We start from the raw sequence: 16,360 nt of genomic DNA, 5'->3' as shown, positions 1-16,360 counted from the left end.
TCTCTGAGGCCAATGACACACACAACCTGAGGTGAGAGACTGCCCACTTCTCTCTAGACCTCAGTTCCCACGCCCTGAAAAGGGAACAATATCTCTATATACTGCAAATGACAATGAGTCCCAGCTCCTGCTGGCGGGCATCCTCCTGCCCCAGCCTCCTCACTTCACCCCTGGAGAAACTAAGACTCAGAGAGGGACAGAGTCATCTAGAAGATCCAGATCCCAGTGTGGAGATAAAATTTTATTCTTGGCAATTTCATATATTTATATGATGTGTCTCGATCACACACACTGGGAGTTGGGGTCTTAAAAACCTCAGATAGAACTGCCCCCTTGTGGACTGCGCACTGCTGGCCCATAATGCATGTTCTGGTGAGGACCAAAGAACAGCCTCCTTTCTCTCTCTCTTCCCTGATTTCAGGCTGCAGCCCAAGCTAGCCTCAAACTCTCAGTCTCAAACTCCTGCCTCTGTCTCCCATATGATGGGATTACAAGCATGTTGCCCCTCACTGAGCCATTGCTATCTGTGCCAATGCGTGCATGCATGTGTTTATGTATGTGCACGCGTGCATATGTGAATATATGTGTGTGTATACACGTGTACATGAATCTGGGGACTGAACCCAGAGCCTGACGTTGACACACTGGGTGCTCCAACCCAGTCTTCATCGCCAGACTTCACATCTTTTCTGGGAACCTCAGGGAGTCCTGCAGGGGTGATGGAAAGAGACCACAGTTCCCCTTGCAGCCGTGCAGGCTGCTGCCACTGGAGCCAGCTCACAGCCCATCTTCTCTGTGTCTAGTGGTTGCCAGAGTGGATGAAATGGCCGCAATTGACTACAGTTTGCTGACTCTTAGAACCACAGTTGAGTTCCTGGAAGGGCAGCTAAAGGTGAGGTTTCCACAGAGATGGGTACCTGCTCAAATACGTGCCCTGTAACCCTGGAAACTGACCTCTTCCTATTTGCTTTGCCCCACTCCACACTCCCCTGAATCCCCTGTTCCAGTCCTGCTGGCCACCAACATTCCAGAAACTCACTGTGCCTGCTGGGGGCGGGGGGGGGGGCAGGGCCTTTGTGCTCACTCTCCCCTCTGCCCAGGGTGCTCCGGGGCAGATATGCCTATTGCTCTCCCTGCTTCCTTCCGGTTCTTGGTCAAACTGGGCCTTCCCAGGGAAGTCTTCCTAGGGATGCTTTCCCCAACCACTCATGCTGAAATAGCCCCCAACACTGCCTTTATTTCAGCAGAGCTAATCACCCCCACCACCACCACCACCACACACACCACCACACACACACTCACACACACACAATATGTCAAGAGAAAACAGGGACTGCATTGTTCAGTGCCGTATGTACAGCACCTGGGAATATGCCTGGTATAGGCTGGTGTCGGGAAATTTGTTGGATGAGGGTAAAGGTTGGCAAGAGAGAGGGCAGAAAAGGAGTGACATTGCCAAATCAGTGGTTTTCAACTCTCTTAATGCTGTGACCCTTTAACACAGTTCCTCATGTTGTGGTGATCCCAACCAGAAAATTATTTCATTGCTACTTCATAGCTGTAAATTTGCTACTATTATGAATCATAATGTAAATATCTGATATGTGTCCCCTATGGGGGTCGCAACTCATGAGTGAGAACTACTGGCCTAAATCACACCATGCAGAAATAAGCACACTCAAGACTGATTTAGGGCCTCCAAGACTTCTTTACAGTAATACAACATACACAGAGAGAGCAAGAGGCGGAACAGACACAAGGAGAGACAGAAACAAGAGCATACAGAGGCATAGAAACAGATCCACACAGCACAGATGCAAACACACACACACACACACACTTCATGATTTCTTGTAAGCACTGCTATTCATCACTGAGCCAGAAGAGTACGATGTGGACAGCTCCTAAGACACCCACAAAAATGTCTCCTGTGACCTCCCACTGATGGCTCTGTCCTTCAGTGAACAGCCAGAATAAGGTTTCACCCTGGACAGCAGTGCCCCACCTGGGACAGCTGAACTTTTCTCAGATGTCCCATGCAGCTAACCAGAGCTACATACAGTTGGTACCAAACCAGGCCATTTTGTCCAGTGTGTGGCATGCTGGTTACTAAAATGATAAGAGTTATTCATATGATGGGCAAGTGTGAGTAGGGAGCCTGGGTCTCTAATTATCCCCAAGGGCAAGCTTGGAGGCATTTATAGGCTGGGACCTGGGGAGAGGTTAACTGGGCAGATGGGGGATAGAAAAACAAAGAACTTGGGGCAGGCAAAGCTGCATGGTGATCTAGGAAGAAAGAGCAGGCAGCTGCATTTTCGGGGATCATCCTGAAAGCTCTCTGTCCACTCAAGACTACTCTCTAGAGGTGCCTGAAAAGACTGAATGCTCAAAATACCCACATACACACAAGCAGTGCACACACCTACACATGCACACATATGCATGCACACACACACTGCACACACAAGCACACATCTGGGTACATACATATGTGAACACGTATGCACACACATACACATAGTGACACATGCACATACGTATGGCATACATGTACACGTACATGCACATGTGTATGTGTTCACACGTGCACACATACGTACATATACACATATGCAAACGCATTCACCTGCTCTTGGCTGGTGACCTGTTTTGCGTGGGGGATGGTGCTGTCCTGCTCGTATTTCTCTCCTAAGGATCCATATTGGAGCTAGTGTCCACTAATCTTTAAGAACTGCCTGGTCAGCTGGGTGTGGTGATGCAGGCCTTTAATCCCAGCACTCAAATGACAGAAGCAGGAGGATCTTTGTGAGTTCGGTCTGGTCTACATAGCAAGTTTCAGGTCAGTCAGGGCTACAAAGAGACCCTGTCTCAGAAAGAAAGAAGGAAGGGAGGAAGGCAAAAGGAAAAGAAAGAAACTATATGGTCTTCCACTGTGTGGGCAATGTGGACATGAACTTTAAACGACCGTGTGATTCAAAGGTTCAGAGAACATGGCTGGGCTGTAACTCAGTGGCACAGGGTCACCTGCGTGTATGACGCCAAGGCTTCAGGGACTGTTCCCCACTGCCCTCCTACCCACGCCAGGCACCACACTGAAATGACGTTTGTCCTTTTGTACACATTTAGACTTTCTGTGCTCTTTAAATTTTACGTAAGTGGTATTCTACCATATGTGTCTACAAGTGGCTTTCCTGAGCTAGACATTGTTTTTCTTCCTAATAAGCAATCTGTTCTCGTCACACGTTGTCACACTTCTTAGAGACACAGGGACAGGTGTCCTCTCAGTAGCATGTGACGCTTACCAAAAATACACCCTTTCGCCTTCCTGAGTCTGTTCACAGGACAGAGGACGCAACCTGGACGCCACTGATCTTTTGACGGCTGCTGAGCTGACTGGAAAGAGGGAGGGGAATGGTGTGGTGGGAGGAGGCGTTGGGCTGTGTGACCGTCTCGTCCTCCACCCCCCACCGTGCCCCACGCTGCCACCAGCAGTTCCCGGTTGTGCCCAGCTGGTTCCCTCCCATCTTGTACCGCACTCGAGCTGCTCACCTGCAATCCTAGGACACCCAGACCTGCTCTGTGCTTTCCACCCAGGGGGAGTTTTTCTGGAGGAGTCACCACGACCCACTCCCTACTACCCCACCAGCAATGAGCTTCTCCCCCAACAAGAGCTACATGGTACAACTGGGCATCTCCGACTACTTCTTTAACACTGCCGGGTTGGCATATCAAGAGTCTGGAACCTTGCAAATGACCCTGAGGGACTGGATGGTGAGTGTGGCTGACTAGCACGGAAGAGCATAGACTCCGTGTCCAGGCTTTGTTCCCGGGGATAGAGCCCCAGGGTCAAGTGTCTCAACCGAGAGACTCTAGGTCACTAACATATCCCTGTACCTCAGATTCAACTGTAAGTCACCCACACTAGTGTCCTCCCCGGAGGCCATTGTGAGTTTTAACTGGAAAAACAGTGCAAGAGGCTGGGAGCCCAGAGCTCAGTGCATTGCAGCCACACCCCACAATATGCTATTCCCACCCCTGACTTAGCATCATTGACTCTTACCACGTGTTCATGGCTGGACTCACTCTGGACCTCAGTTTCCCTATTTGTACATGATGAAGTAACCCCTCTCTCTACAGCCTGGGAGGTACAGCCATCCCAGCCAGGCCACTTACATGCTGGGCCCCTTTTACAGGACTCCTCAAAACCCTCAGGTTCTCCTCTCTGTATAGGAAGACATGCAGAATGACCACGACTCACTATGGAAGCAAACACAGACCACCCATGGGGGCCAGCCAGGCTGCTTACTCACAGCAAGACTGGGCCCCATGGCTGGTGTACCTCAGGAGTCAAAGGTGGCAGGGGTGGGGGCCTCGTGGGATTGGAGGTGTAGCACGGAAGCAGGCTGGATGAAGCGGGCCATCCTGTGATTGGTGCGACCGCGGTAGTCACTGACCACGCCCACCCTTCCTCGCCAATAACTAACCAAGTTGTAGAGCCAGGTGGTACTGGCACAGGGGCGCCAGTGTGCACTGATATGCAGTGTCTCACCCCCGGCCTGGCATGCACCTATTCCTCTCAGCTTTAACCGTCTCCCAATGCCCTTGCCTCTCCTCACCGCAGTTGCCAAAGGATTCCAAATTCCGACTGAATACTGAGTTCCTTGGAACCTTCCTGCCCAAGGTAGGAAAGCCTTGTCTCCTGCTCACTCGCTCTCTAGAGTGCCAGGGACGCTCACCCACCCATCAAATCTCTGTTGGGAACCAACAGAACAGACTGCCTACCCACCGTCCCCCCACCTGTCCCTTCTGCCTCCCCCACCCCTGAACTTCCCTCCCGCACTGCCCTCCTCTCCTCTCTCTGATTCCTTCATGTTCCTCTCTCAATCTGTGAAGACAGAACTTTCCATTCAGTGCACATGAACAAACCATGCATGTGCCCTGTGGGTAGATGAGGTTGCGGTAGACGAGGTGGACAGGTGGCTTCCTTCTGTAGGCTGAATGGCTTAAGCCAGAAATTTATCTCTCATGAGTTCTGTGGACTGGAAGGCCAAGGTTGGGGTTCTGGGAGGACAGTATGCCAGCCACTAGCCCACAGAGAGAGAGAGGCATGCGCTGATGTCCCTTCCTCTGAGAAGAGCCCTCAGCTCAGAGCTCGTTCAGCCTGGCTGTAGACAGCCATCTCTAAGCTCTAATGGGAGCTGCAGAACAGGAGCACAAGCCGTCCATTTCCAATAGTGTCTAGGGATTTCGACAAGGAGGTGGCGGCTGAGGAGGTGTGGCGGGTAGAAGTGCCCAGGAGGTTTGTCTTGAACACTGGCCTTGTGGCCATTGATCTTACCTCACCTGGATGGCCTAGGGGGAGGATGCATGGCTTGCGTGGATCTCAGATAAAAGGGACCTCTTCTGTCACTTGTACCGGACCGCAGGTGGCCTTGAAGTTCCCCAGCACAGAGGTGCAGCTGCTGATCTCTGTTTCCTCGCCTCCACGCCTGAGCATCCAGCCCTCAGGCCTCTTACTCAACCCTGCCCTGGAGACCCAGGCCTTTGCTGTGCTCCCCAACTCCTCCCTGATCCCTCTTTTCCTGGTTCACATGGTAAGCTGGGTGGGGACCCAGATCCAAGCCTGAGCCCGGGGACACCACCTCACCTGCACCTCCCACAGACCCTTCTCACCAGCGTCCCCCGTGCACTTGCTTGTTTATGTGTGGATGTCCCTCCCTTGTCCTTTGATCCATTCAGTAATTCATCCCTCCACTGCGCAAAACAGTTCCCAGCTGCCGGTCTTGGGTGATTCAGATTTGCGTGTGTGGTTTTTCATCCACCCGTTCACCTCTTTGTCCAGTTTTAAATTAAGTCAGTTACTCATTCTTACGTGAAATATGCTGTCCCTTTTCTGGCCCCTATGCCCATCACTTATTCAATTACTCACGGATTCATTTGCTTAACCCTTTGTTCAGTGGGTCCGTCTTCACTTATTCATCCATGCATATCTTGGAGTACTCCTTCATTTGTGAATTTGCTTAACCCTTAATTTGCTCAAATTTTCATTCCACTGCTGATTTGTATCCATTGGTTGGTTCACCCTGTTGGTGGCCCCTGCATGTGTCCAGCATCTCCCCTAGTAGGGGACACTAGAGGCCTGTGGAGCATCTACAGGGATGTTCCCAGTAGGGGGCGCTAGAGATGTGTGGCCGGTCTGCCCAGTTTCAAGCTGTAGCTCTGGGCAGATGAAATGGGTTCTGATTCAGTTCTCTGAGGCCATAGGTAGGCCAGGGAGCTGAGGTGGGGCTTCTCTTCCTTAGTAGCTTTTGAGGGAAGCAGTGAGTGGCTATTGTGATGACAGGCCAGCGGGACTTTCAGCCCTTGCCTCTTCCCAGGCTGACACAACCCCAAGGCCAAAGCCTTTCTCCCTGCTTCCTGGGCTCTGTGGGTGTGACCCAGAGGTGTGGTCACCCTGCTGGCCCTCCCCTGCCAGGGGTCAGGCTCTTTATCTGGATCACTTGCTTTACAGAACACAACTGCCTCTTTGGAAGTGGACACTGAAGCAGACAGGCTTGTTGGAGCGATGAAGCTGGAAAAGTAAGCCTGGGAGGAGGAGGAGGTGGGTGTGCATCCATTCCTGGGGGGCAGGAGGAGGTGGGTGTCCATCCATTCCTGGGGGGGCAGGAGGAGGTGGGTGTTCATCCATTCCTGGGGGGCAGGAGGAGGTGGGTGTTCATCCATTCCTGGGCCCACTAGAGAGCAGTGGCCTTCCACACACTCAACACCCAGTCCTGGCCTTGGTCCACCTGACCAGGCCTCAGATGGTGTGCAGTGGGCTCCGTACCCATTTGCTGCAAGCCACAGGTGGTGACTCAGGAGAACTGGGACCTGCCTGGGCAACCTAGTAAGACACCATCGCAAAGCAAAACTGGAAAGGGCTGAGAATATGAGTCGGTGGTAGGGCACTTGCCTGGAGCATATGGGGCCCTGGGTTTTCTCCCCAGCACTGCCAAAGGAAACAAGAAACCAAACTGATGCTCAGAGACAAGCGACTCCCCAGGCTCAGACATAAGTGACCACATGTCCCTGTTTACCCAAATGGCCTGGCTTTAGTGAGTAGGCTGTGGGTTCATCTAACTGAGAAGCCTGAGGCTTTCAGGCTGAGTAGGGCCTGGTGCCCGGGTATTTCATTCTGTCTCTCGGCTTTGCTGTCCCCTGGGCTGGCTTCATTCCTTGCAGGTTCTCCCCACGGGCAACATCCTATGTGGCAGGAGAGAGACACTCACTTGCTATTCTAGAAGCCTTGTGACCAGCGCCCACTGGGCAGCACATCCCCCCCCACACACACACCCCAGCACTGAGCAGGGAGGTGGGCTGTGCTCAGAGCTTAGGGTTTGGTCAGGAACACTAACCATTCTGGGAACATGTGACTCTCCCCCAAGGAGCATGCTAAGAAAGCACACTGGGTCAGAAGCCTGGGTGGTATTCATGGGTGGGTTCCCAGCCACTCAGGCCACTGGACGACCTCGTCTCCCCTCCCTGCAGGCTGACGCTAGAACTGAAGCAGTCTGACTTCGGCTCCTTTAAGGTAAGTCCGAGCCCTGCCAAGGAAGCTCCTGTCTCACCTGCACATACCTTGCTCTGTAGGCAGGCCACCTGATCCAGAGTCCCTGCCTCTTATAAACCCTCTGGCCTCAGGCCAGTCGCTTGCCTTCTCAGAACTCATTCCTTCCTCACCTGGACTTGTGTGCTGGGATTCCACTGAAACAAAACACACACAAAGTGCTATTCGGTGTGTTTATTGATGGGACAAATTAATTACTTTACTGAGACCCCATTCCTAGGTATTAGGCGATGAGATCAAGCTGAGTGCATTAATCCCACAGTCCTTGGGAAGCAGAGGCAGGCAGATCTCTGTGGGTTCCAGATCAGCCTAGTCTACATAGTAAATTCTAGACTAGCCAGGACTACACAGAGGGACTGTGTCTCAGAGAAAGAGGCAGGCAAGTGAGATCAGAGAAGGCCACCCTGAGGAGGTGATATTTGGCCGCGAGAATGAGCCAGCAGCAGTGAGGATAGCAGGGGATAAGGCCCTGTGGCAGGACCATCTTGGCATGTGTGTGGAATGTAAGGAACTAGGGTGGCTGGTTACCCATGAGGAGAGGATGTAAGAGATGTGGCCGATGAAGCAGGCTAGAGCTGGATCGCCCAGGGCTTTCTAGCTAAGATGGTGGCAAGAAGATAGAGTTCAAGGGCAGTGAGCAGCCTTGGGGAGCCTGTCCTTACAGAGAACAAGGAGCTGTGATCTATGCCACTCTTAGGGTCCTGTGGTCAGACGAGGGGAACAGCCACAGGACACAAGAGTGTGACCACAGGGTATAAAGCCAGGAACAGAGGAAGGAGGGATTTGGAGGAGAGGCTTAGGTGGAATTGATGGGAGATGTTTGTGGGAAGGCATCATGGTGGTATCCGGGTTGTGGTTAAGTGACTAAGTGAGCCAGAAGAGGTCTGGTTATTTGGCCTACCGAGCGCTGTCCTCCTCCCTCCGCATAGACAGACCCATCCGTGGGGCACCTCCACACAGTGCACATCCCTGGAGGCTGAGACTCCTGAGCACTGACAGACCCCGCTTCCCGCTGCTTTGAAGAGTACCCCCTTCCCCACTGAGGGCCTTGGAGCCACCAGCTCGAGAATCACATGGTCCCAGCCTGCCACCTCCAAGTCTGCTGAGAATCCATCTGGGATAATAGCAAACGGAAGGCTAGGCTGCCCCTCCTGGGGCTCCTCTGGCTTCCCCTGTCCAGGCTGCCTCCGGCTGGTAACTAACTTCTGCTCCCGCAGAAAATGAAAATGGGCTTTCCCAGATGTAGAGCTAGTGGGGACAGAACTGAGATGCCCACGGGAGCACAGCCTGGGGAGCGATAACGGCTTCTCCAGGAATAAAAGCATACACCTTTTCCAGCTGTAAGTGTCACTGCTCCAGGCAGGCATCTCGATGGATCCAGGTTATCATTTATTTATTTGTTTATTTTTATTGTCATCAAAACAACACATATGCAGCCCTGAGCACCGGGAACCTGCACTTCTGCAAACCCAAGCGGTGAAACTCATTTGTGTTTCTACCATTTGACTCCCGATTCAGAATACAGCCTTCCTGGCTTTTCAGGAAGCCTCTTTAATTAAAATTCAGAATTCCCTGGTCCCCAGAACCTCCTTTTCCTGCCTCACACTTTGGTTACATTCCTACAACATCCTGTTTAATGGTTCCCTACTATTGCTTGGTATCAAAGTTGTGCCACATCCCAAGTGAGTGCCCTGCTGTTGCACTTGGTAGTTTTGCTGGTTTATTATTTGTGTTAAATTGTCTTGTGGAAGAATCTTGCTTCTCAGGTTTTGCTTTTACTCCATGTTATTGCCTGCTCCCCGGCCCCCAACAGGAAGGATGTATGAAGTCTGTTACTGCCTAAAAAACACACATTTGAAATAAAGGCCTGCCTTCCTTCCTTCCTTCCTTCCTTCCTTCCTTCCTTCCTTCCTTCCTTCCTTCTTTCCCCTTTTCCTTCTTCCCTCCCTCTCTTCCTTCCTCCCTCCCTCTCTCCCTCCCTACCTCCCTCTCTCCCTTCCTCCCTCCCTCCCTCTCTCCCTCCCTACCTCCCTCTCTTTTCCCTTCTTTCCTTCTGTCCTTCCTTCCTTCCTTCCTTCCTTCCTTCCTTCCTTCCTTCCTTCCTTCCTTCCTTCCTTCCTTCCTTCTTTCCCCTTTTCCTTCTTCCCTCCCTCTCTTCCTTCCTCCCTCCCTCTCTCCCTCCCTACCTCTCTCCTCCTTCTTCGCTTTTTGTTTTTTTGAGGCAGGGTTTTACCATTATAACCTTGGCCGGGATCTCACAATGTAGACCAGGCTGTGGCTTCTGAGTGCTAGGATTAAAGGCATGTGCCACCATGCCTGGCTTGTTTATTTGTTTTAAGCCAGGGCTCAGGGTCTCAGGAGTCTTGTGTTAATCTCAAACTCATGATGCTCCTGCCCAGCCTCTGAATCACAAGCATGCCCCATGTCTTGCTCATTTGCAAGACTTTTATTGACCGCTGTAGTTTTCATAGTCTCCCTACCTTCTGTGTCCTTATGGCCTTACCGGCTGTCTGGTTTCCTCATATTTTGTCTGTCCTGTGCCCACTCTGGGTGCTTCTCCAGGTTGGGAGGCTGTGGAGAGCCGGGTGGCAGGGAGATGAGATGTGAAGGAAGGGTGGTTGCCCTGATGACATAGCCCCCCCCCATCCGAAGGTGGAGCTGCTGCAGGCTGTCGTAAACTACCTCATGCCCACGATAGTGCTGCCCAAGATCAATGGTAAGGAACTCTGAAGAAACCAATGGTGGGGTTACCTGCCTGTAGGTCCTGGTTCCTGGCCTGGGTTAGAGGCCAGAGGATGGGCCCCTCAAGTGACCTTAAATGATATGACCCAAAAGTTCAGAGGACAAAAGGAACGGGCATGCCCTGGGCTCCTCCCTTACTCCCATCCCTTACATCACTCCTGCCTGGGAGGTGGCGGGGGGGGGGGCGGTTTGTTGAGTGACTTTCTCAGGGTGGTGTAAAACTAACATCTATCCCAAGCTGGGGTTCACACCAGCAGCCCCGAGACTGACCTAACCAAGTTCACCTTCATGGGCAAGATGGGTCTAGGAGAAATTCCTCGGGGCTGACCCAGGCCACTCCAGGTTACAGAACTATCCCCTGTGCTCATATGCGTCAGTTCCACCTCAGTTTATGGGGTGCAGGTGTTGTTCCCCCAGCTACTGCCCATTCGCATCTTCATCTGCAACACAGAGGGGTTCCATGTACAGATACCCCCAATCCCAGGTCCATGCTCTGCCTATAGAGCCCCCAGTTTCACTCAGGTGTGGCACAGAGCAATGGTGTGTACCGTCAAAAGAGAAGTCACTGGGGAGAGGCCCACTTGTCCTGCATGTGGGCTTGGGGGTCAGTGGAATAGAAGGGGCAGGGCACAGACACCAGGGCAGCCTTCCTTCCCGGCATACAAACCTGTGCTGGCCCCCGCTTCATGTGCCCCTCTTGTCTCACACCATAGAGAGGCTGCGTAAAGGTTTCCCTCTGCCTTTGCCCGCTGGGGTCCGGCTGAACAACCCCGTGTTTCAGACCTACCAGGTAAGTCCCCAAGTTCTCCGGTCACCAAGTGGCCTGTGAGAATAGCCACCCACTGTTGTCAAGCCTCCTGTGTGCCACACCCAGCACTGAGCCCTTCCTAGCTTTGCAACATCCTTAGGACCAGAGAGAGTTGGCACTTAGGAAACCTGGGCTGTTGCTTGTTCCTGTAAACATGGACTCACCAGGTAGCACACAATTCTTTTTAGGTGGGTGTGTTTAAGTGCCTAATATCAGATTATTTTAAAAAGCAACTGGAGATGCCGGGCGGTGGTGGCGCATGCCTTTAGTCCCAGCACTCGGAAGCCAGAGGCAGGCGGATCTATGTGAGTTCAAGACCAGCCTGGTCTACAAGAGCTAGTTCCAGGACAGGCTCCAAAGCTAAAGAGAAACCCTGTCTCAGAAAACAAAAAAAATAAAATAAACAAAACGAAAGAAAAAAACCAAAAAGCAACTGGAGAGAGAGTAAGAGGGTGGAATAAAGAAAGGCTTGATCTTACCTGAGGAGGGATCATGTTTATACATAGATAAGGGATGTCTTTGTTACCCACATGTGTGGTTGACCAAAATCCCTGCACCCCTGCAGAAGATGAAATGCGACTTTGTTGTTGTTTTTCGAGACAGGGTTTCTCCATGAAATACTCTTGGCTGTCCTGGTACTCACTCTGTAGACCAGGCTGGCCTCAAACTCACAACAATCCATCTGCTTCTGCTTCCTGAGTGCTAGAATTAAAGGTGTGTGCTACCACTGCCCTGTTATGGGATGCAGCCTCTTGTAGGGGTGGAAATGACTTCTGTAGTCCACAAGGGAAGCCGGGAAGTGTAGTCTTTCACAGGAAACTATCACCTAGAGCATTGTATATAGCACTGATGCACCAGCCTCACCTTGGTATGTTTACATAAAGAATTCTATCCACGCCTGTCCTGCAGGAATGTGACACCCCGATGTTTGCACACCTTCCTCTGAGTTTCCAGGCTCCCAGGCTCCTGGGAACTTTCCCTCAATTGTCTCAGTCTCCCCTTCTCATTCTGTCTGCTCCTTGCATACCAGCAATCCAGGCCTTCCTCCCCAGGCATCTTCTCCCCAGGTCATTGGCATTCATGGTCGATCTCAGCAACTCACCAAGCTCAGCATCCACCCCTGCAGCACCCAGCTTTCCTCTGTGCTGCACATGTCGGCCACCTCCCTTCTGCAGTGCCTGTACCTCTTCATCCTTAAACATCCCAATAAACCCATAACCCCACAGGGAAGCCCTCACCTGGCCCCGAGTTCCTGCCTCTGTTGACAGCTTGCTTTTCTGACACATGGCCCCTCTGAGAAAGTCCTATGCCACCAAGTTCCTCTCTCTAATGCATGGTGGCAGTCAATCCTGGTTCTTTAGACCAAGGAGCAGCTGAAGATGAGACCGGAAAACAGGCAACAGATCAGAGGAATCTGCCCCCCCCCCCACCAGCATCTCTGTTCCTGAATTTTATCAAGGTCATCGTAAAAGAAGAAAAAAAAAGCCCCTGGCAAAATTTAATTGCTTCACTTAGAAACAGGGAAGGAGACTGGGGCAGAGAGTAATTTTTCAGTCTTGATTGGAACCAGGTCTTTTGAGCTGCTGCAAGGCAGGGGTGACACACAGAGGCCCCCAAGGTGGCCGAGAGAACACCTACAAGGGAAGCTGCTGGCAGGATCTCCAGCTGTCACTGCAGTCACACAGGCCCAAATGCTGACACCCTTGCCCTTCTCAAGCAGACTGGCCTCAGCCCGCCCCCATCTTAACCAGGACCCCAAGTTTGCTTTTCTTAAACGTATGTATGTGTATGCTTAAATGTGTGTATGTGTGCATGTCTGCGTTTGAATGTGTATGGATGCACGTGTGTGTGCATGTGAGCATGTATGTGTGCGCACATGTATGTGGAGGTCAGAGGTGGCAAGTGACATCCATCACTCTCTACCTTCCCAGCCAGGCCACCCTTCTTTAAATCCCAACCCAGCATCCAGGGTGCAGTTCAGCTAACGGTGTCTGTCTCTCCCTAGAATTTCCTGGTGCTTGGAGCAGATGTCCACCGGACCTGAGAGATCACCACAGGCCCTGGGCCTGGGAGCCCTGCATCTGCTCCCAAGGGGGCCACTGCACTCACAAGACATCCTGCTCCAGGAATCCTTTAGTCACTGGCCCTGTCCCCCAGTCCCTTGATCTCTTCCCCAAGCTCTTTTCTCTTCTAGAAATCACCCAAGCCAGTGGAAGTTGAGCACAGGAAAAGAGGGAGGTCTGTATGCCAGGGCTCCACGCCTCTTTCAGTGAGGCCCCTCCAGCACCAGCCTTTCTGCTGGAATTGTGACATTACTTTGGACTTTGCAAAAGCACCTGTCTTTTTCCTGCACATCCTGTGTGTTGGTGTGACTTCTTGTCCATTCATTGATGGGCTCATTGGCTGTCGCCAGCATGGCCTGCACGTGTACTCTTGCATCCCTTACACCTGCGTTAGCACAAAGTCCCGCCAGTATCCTTGGGGCTTTCTTAAATGAAGGGATAGCAGTTTTGAGACGGGGCTTGTCTATTGGGCTGTTGTTCCTGTCATTACCACCTGGTGTCGCTGTTTGGCTGGCGCTCCTGTACAGCCTGTTGACTTCCTGTGGCCAGAGCTGAGACTGCTGTTTCTCACTACCACGTGGTGGCTGTTGAACACGTGACCCAAAAAAGCAGGAGGGCCGAGCTAAAGCTCTCCAGTCCCTAGCGTGGGAGTCATCAGTCCCAGGCTGTCCAGGACTAGCGTTGGATCTTACTGGGGGCTTTGGGGCATTTCCTTCCTTGAGATATCTACTGTTGTAACATCTCAGGTCTGCCCAAGCCTGTTAGATGTATATACAGATTAAGTGGCCCCAAGGCCTCTGTGGGCTGGGGACCTTTGGTCTGAGATCAGAATGATAAACAAGAACACATCTAAAGGTTGAAGCCGGTGGTGGGGCCCGGGTGCAAGATCAGCTTAGTTTTTCAAATGGTATTTTAGTGACATCAGACAGCTATGGAGAGGCAAAAGGGGAACAGAGTGACTGGAAGGAGGGGGGTCTCTGGAATTCAGACTTCAGCCCGGCTGCTGACAGCAAAGATGGAGCAAAGCAGGTGAGTGGTCCTCCTAAAGAAGGGTGCACACACCTGCTGACATCTTGGCTCTGTTATGTGGAGGCCGAGGTTCCAGGGCCACTAAACACAGGGCTAGCCCAGCCCAGGAGGCCCTCATTCATCCTTCCGTCCCCTCCTTCTGGGACTTATTCATGTCTTTCTGATTGGGTCCCTGGCAATCACAAGCCCCACTTGTAGCAAAACTGGGGTTCCTACACTCCTGCCCTGCTCAGAGTCCACGTATCTTCTGTTCCTTCCAGATGTCAAAGCTGTCTGGGGGGCTTGGCACACAGAAGGTAGGCGTTCTGTGTTCGGTTGCCTAGGTCACACACTGTAAAAAGGACCCAAGCCTCAGGAAACAAAAGTTCTTCCTCTGATTTGTCCACCAGGAAGGTACACCGGCTTCTTTTGCTGATGGCTAGTGGAGGACCAGAGCGCAGTGTGAGACGAGGCTGAGCTGATCTCCAAAGCACCTGAATGAGGTGCTGTTACAGGGTGAGGCACAAGCCTGAGAGTTCAAGTCGGGGTGAGCATCCTGGAAGCAAGAGAGAAACCAAATATCTAAACCCAAGGAGGCAGGAGCATGGGGGCCTAGTGAACCAGGAAAACATGACCCCTGTGGGTCAGGAGAAGCGTCCTGACCTCTGACCTCATGCACTCTGTCCTCTGGCTGAGTCCAGGTTCAGATGAGGAAACTAAGTCATAAAGAACACAAAGCCAGGCCTTAGGCCCAGAGACTATAAAATTCATAGACTATTTATCCTTCAACTACTTCCTATGGTGACCTCTGCAGAACCGAGAATTCCCACTCCTGGAATTTCCAGCCAACACATTTACACATTTGCAAACATGAGAGAGAGAGAGAGAGAGAGAGAGAGAGAGAGAGAGCGCTTTCTCAGCAAAGGGAGGTGTGGCCACCATGTAAAGCACAACACCCCGTCTGCTTCGTGCTATTCACTACACACTGTGGTACAAGCCTATACTATGTAACGATTTGCAAGTCTTGGGCAAGGGCCTGGAGATTGACACACACACAGACAGAGAGACAGAGACATGAGGACACAGGTCATTCTTGAATTCCCGAAGAATGCCCCCTTTATTGTGTTCCAGGGAAGCTTATATAGGGATCCTTAACTGATCTCCACGCCCCAGCAAAACCCACCAGAAACCACTCCCTTGCCATCAGGAACTCCTGAGGGTCTCATGCTCAGAGCAGCTGCAAGCATAGGAAAACAAATTGTTTACAGGAAATTCAGGGTCTGGGGGTCCACAGCCCCCACACCACTATGGATGAAGACGGCCTGCTGGTTGAAAGACTCCGGGATCTGTCAGCATCAGCATCAGGGCCATGTGCTCCCTGAGGTCTCTGGCGAATCTTGGAGTGTTAGCAGGGACCTAAGCCAGAAAGGCCATCAGTGAGCAGGAGGGGGGGGGTGTCTACACCTGGGGCCATAGCACACTGACTGGCAGCTCTGAGATCCAAAGGTCATTGCTGTGGGAATTTCCCATTCCTGCAAACAGCTCCCAGCTGGGACTGTCCTCAAATCACCTGAACTGGGAAGAAGGAGTTCCCACTGCCACCAAGTTGCCACTCTCCCCATGGCCCTTCTCTGTCCTCTAAGCTGCGGAGCCCAGAAGAGTCTCCTGCTCATCCCCAGCACCTCACACAGGAGAAACTGAGACCAGAGATGAAGCTACTCAAAGTCTGGGCATGGACCTTGGCATGGTGGGAACATACCATTCTGGCCAGGTTCAAGGGAAGCAGAGGCTCTCTGAGGACCCTTGGAATATACCTGTAAGCTATGTCCTGTCCCCAGCATGTGTCTCTGTCACTGGGACAACTCTTTTCCTAGTGCCTGGCCCTAGCATGTCACCTCCTCAGACAGGCCTTTCTTTTTTTTTTTTAAGATTTATTTATTTATTATGTATACAACATTCCCCCATGTATGCTTGCAGGCCAGAAGAGGGCCAGAAGAGGGCATCAGATCTCATTACAGATGCTTGTAAGCCACCATGTGGTTGCTGAGAATTGAACTCAGGACCTCTGGAAGAGCAGTCAGTGCTCTTAACCTCTGAGCCATTTCTCCAGCCCCTCAGCCAGGCCTCCTCCTC

The 16,360-nt window shown here is 52.0% G+C and overlaps 1 protein-coding gene across 1 annotated transcript in view; it reads left to right on the top strand.

The window, feature by feature from the left end:
* The window catches only part of Bpi (bactericidal permeability increasing protein), a 24,535-nt gene extending 11,335 nt beyond the window's left edge, over nucleotides 1-13,200 (top strand). The window contains exons 7-15 of the mRNA XM_005363150.2: nucleotides 804-892; nucleotides 3,595-3,771; nucleotides 4,622-4,681; nucleotides 5,427-5,594; nucleotides 6,512-6,579; nucleotides 7,528-7,570; nucleotides 10,259-10,322; nucleotides 11,062-11,138; nucleotides 13,162-13,200. Of these exons, the coding sequence (XP_005363207.1) occupies nucleotides 804-892; nucleotides 3,595-3,771; nucleotides 4,622-4,681; nucleotides 5,427-5,594; nucleotides 6,512-6,579; nucleotides 7,528-7,570; nucleotides 10,259-10,322; nucleotides 11,062-11,138; nucleotides 13,162-13,200 (785 nt within the window). The remainder of the gene's footprint in view (nucleotides 1-803; nucleotides 893-3,594; nucleotides 3,772-4,621; nucleotides 4,682-5,426; nucleotides 5,595-6,511; nucleotides 6,580-7,527; nucleotides 7,571-10,258; nucleotides 10,323-11,061; nucleotides 11,139-13,161) is intronic.
* Nucleotides 13,201-16,360: the final 3,160 nt, after the last annotated feature.

Source organism: Microtus ochrogaster, linkage group LG8, assembly GCF_000317375.1.
Source record: "Microtus ochrogaster isolate Prairie Vole_2 linkage group LG8, MicOch1.0, whole genome shotgun sequence".
Lineage (NCBI taxonomy): Eukaryota > Metazoa > Chordata > Mammalia > Rodentia > Cricetidae > Microtus > Microtus ochrogaster.
This window is presented reverse-complemented; position numbering and strand designations above follow the sequence as displayed.